Source organism: Physcomitrium patens, chromosome 14, assembly GCF_059467195.1.
Source record: "Physcomitrium patens ecotype Gransden chromosome 14, ASM5946719v1, whole genome shotgun sequence".
NCBI lineage: Eukaryota > Viridiplantae > Streptophyta > Bryopsida > Funariales > Funariaceae > Physcomitrium > Physcomitrium patens.
In genome coordinates, this window is record NC_143423.1 from 16,361,865 (window position 1) to 16,364,582 (window position 2,718).

The 2,718-nt window shown below is 51.7% G+C and overlaps 1 protein-coding gene across 1 annotated transcript; it reads left to right on the forward strand.

Annotated features, from left to right (window-relative positions):
- The first annotated feature begins 290 nt into the window (after nucleotides 1-290).
- On the forward strand, nucleotides 291-2,309 carry LOC112291564 (uncharacterized). The gene has a single exon (XM_024539152.3). The coding sequence runs from the start codon at nucleotides 679-681 to the stop codon at nucleotides 2,065-2,067; it is 1,389 nt and encodes a 462-aa protein (XP_024394920.1). The 5' UTR covers nucleotides 291-678; the 3' UTR covers nucleotides 2,068-2,309.
- The last annotated feature ends 409 nt before the right edge of the window (nucleotides 2,310-2,718 follow it).

The window sequence follows — 2,718 nt, forward strand, 5'->3', positions numbered from 1 at the left end:
TTCAATTCAGTACAAAATCGGACACGATCCTTAAACTATGGACACAAAATCATCGAACAACTTCAACAGAACACCTCCACAGGAATCACGTTTGGTTCCACTAAACCTCCCCACAGACCCAGTTTAACATTTTCCATCCTTATTTACTTCTCATCCACTAACTATCGTCCACAAGCCTCACGCACACCACAGTGTGAACAGGCCAATGCGTGGCCTCGAGGCCGCGACGAGATGCGCGAGACGAAGGAGGGTGAAATCTGGACAGCAAGTGAGATGCGGAGATTGTCCCTTTTTCATCTGGCCACACAGCACAACGATATCCCCTTCTGGGCTGTGTGGCCATGAAGCTCCACAGCTTCACCGCTCGTCGTGAGCGGTGTTTTCATGCTCGCGACTCACACCTCCCCGATCGCTGTAGACGAGCCAGAGGAAAGCGAGAGAGAGTAGAAAGTGGCTGGCGTGAAGGTTTTAGACGTTTTTGTCGGGGTGATTCTAACACAGGGGATCTGTGAAGCGTGTTAGAACCGGTGGGTGAGGAAGTGTGAGTGTGTGTGTGGGGGTGGAGTTTGAGTTATCAGGGTCGATGGGTGTTCGAAAACCGGGATTTTGACTGTGTGTGCGGGTGGTAATTGAGGGTGTGGGCGAGAGATTTGCAGTGAGATTGGGGTTTCGTGCAGCATGCCGCCGTTCCGCGTGATTGGGTTGCAGGATAGGCTGTTTCGGAGTGTGGGAGCGTCGTCATCATCTTCGTCGTCGGGGGCACAGATTTCGCTGCACGTGGAGGCATCGTCGTTCAGAGCGGGCTCGAGTCGACTGGATGGGGGCGGTAATTCTAGCTCGTTGAGTGTGAATGGATTGGACGAGTCGTCGTCGTCACGCGGGTCGTGCTCTGGGGGAGGTTCTCAATGCCAAGGAAGGTTGAATAGGAATGGAGGGCTGATGGTATTGCCTCTACTCAGTCGAAGCTCTCGCTTGTTACCTCGGAAGCGAGAGCCCAGCTCTAGATTTGAATTCGCCGATGGGTGCAGCACTGGAGGCCATGGGATATTATTGCCTGTGATGGCGTTAGGCACAGGGGGTCAGGATATGACGGATAAAACCGAGGATATTGGCAAGGCGGGTGACATGCAAGCGCTGGGCGCGGACTGGAATGTAGATCTCAGCCAGTCAAACCAATTGAGCGACTCGGAGGCCAGTTGGGGGCAGATTAGCATGGTGTTCAGAATTGTGTATTCCTTGGCTATGTATGGAGGATTAGCGTTTGCGGGGAGTGTTATCTGTAGCTTCACGGGTGTAGATCTCTGGGGCGGATTCGAACTCTCCCCCCAGGTGATCACCACCGGCTTCGGATACGCCGTCCCTCCCATGATGGTTTTGCTATTCATCCTCGAGGACGAAATCGTGAAATCGTGGGGACCCGCACGGGCGATTCGCGATGTCGAGGACGAGGAGCTCATGGACTTCTTCGTGGGCATGTCGCCATGGCAATTTCCCTTCGTCGTGGCCGCCGGAGCCGTGGCGGAAGAGCTCTTCTTCAGAGTGGCTATCCAGGGCGGACTGACGCATGCGCTCCAAATGAGCGACAAGAGTGTCACGGACTCCACAGCCGGTCTCGCAGCTCTGACAGGCGTGATCCCCCTATTCGTCCCATTCGCGCAATTCTTCGCCACGGCTCTCACAGCGGCATTGACCGGATCCATGTACTACGTGATCTCGTCGCCGAAAGACCCCAAGTATGTGGTTGCGCCGGTTGTGCGAGGCCGCAACAACCGAATTGACATCAAAGAGCGCGTGTCGGCGTGGTACGAGCGGCGACAGCAGAAGAAGATATACTCCCCGCTCATGGAAAGCCTCCTGGCGATGTACTTGGGATTTGAGTGGATGCACACGGGCAACATCCTGGCGCCAATTATTACGCATACTCTCTACTCGCTAGTCATCGTCGGTAACGGCCTGCGGCGCATTCATGACAACAGGGTTAAGCTTCGGCAGCGGGTGAGTAAGATTTCTGTTGAGAGGCTGGCGAGGATCGGCGTTGGGGAGAATCGGTCTGAGCAAGTAAAGTGAACACAGCCCCACAAGTTTTGTGACACACATATTCAACGCTCTTATCAGCTCTATGATCCATGAACGATTGCTCCTCTCGATCTGTATGTAAAGATTTCATTAGGTAGTTTATACTGGATGGCATGCCGCTCTGTTAGTGGCATCCCTTCAAATTCGGAAAGATTAGCATGGAAATTAAGTTCCCCTTGCTTCCTGGTTTGTACTATTATCGATGATCCTGTACAGTATTTCTTCGACCTCTACATTCCGCCTCCGTGTCTGGACTGGTAACCTCTGCAAGCATGGAACTTCATTTAATGGTGTTAATTGAATCCTGTAATTGTCGATGGAGTGGACTCAGAAAGCGCCTTTGTTACCGTGCCTGAGACAGTTCCATATCTTCAACTCTTTCAGTAACAATAGACTTATTATCTGTTTCTCTCGATCTACGAAACGATCTCTTCAAGCACACAATTCTCTTGCACATTTGTTGGCTTATCTCTATCGAGAGCTGTTATTGTGTGGAGAGATTCACTGTTGACGTTTCAAAGATGAGTTCTGCTGTCATCAAGCTAGAAAACACCGATCAATCTCAACTTAGGCTCTTCGGTGCAAACACAAAGTGATAGAATCGCACTTTTCACAGGAAAATCTGTGAGAATTGACAGCGAC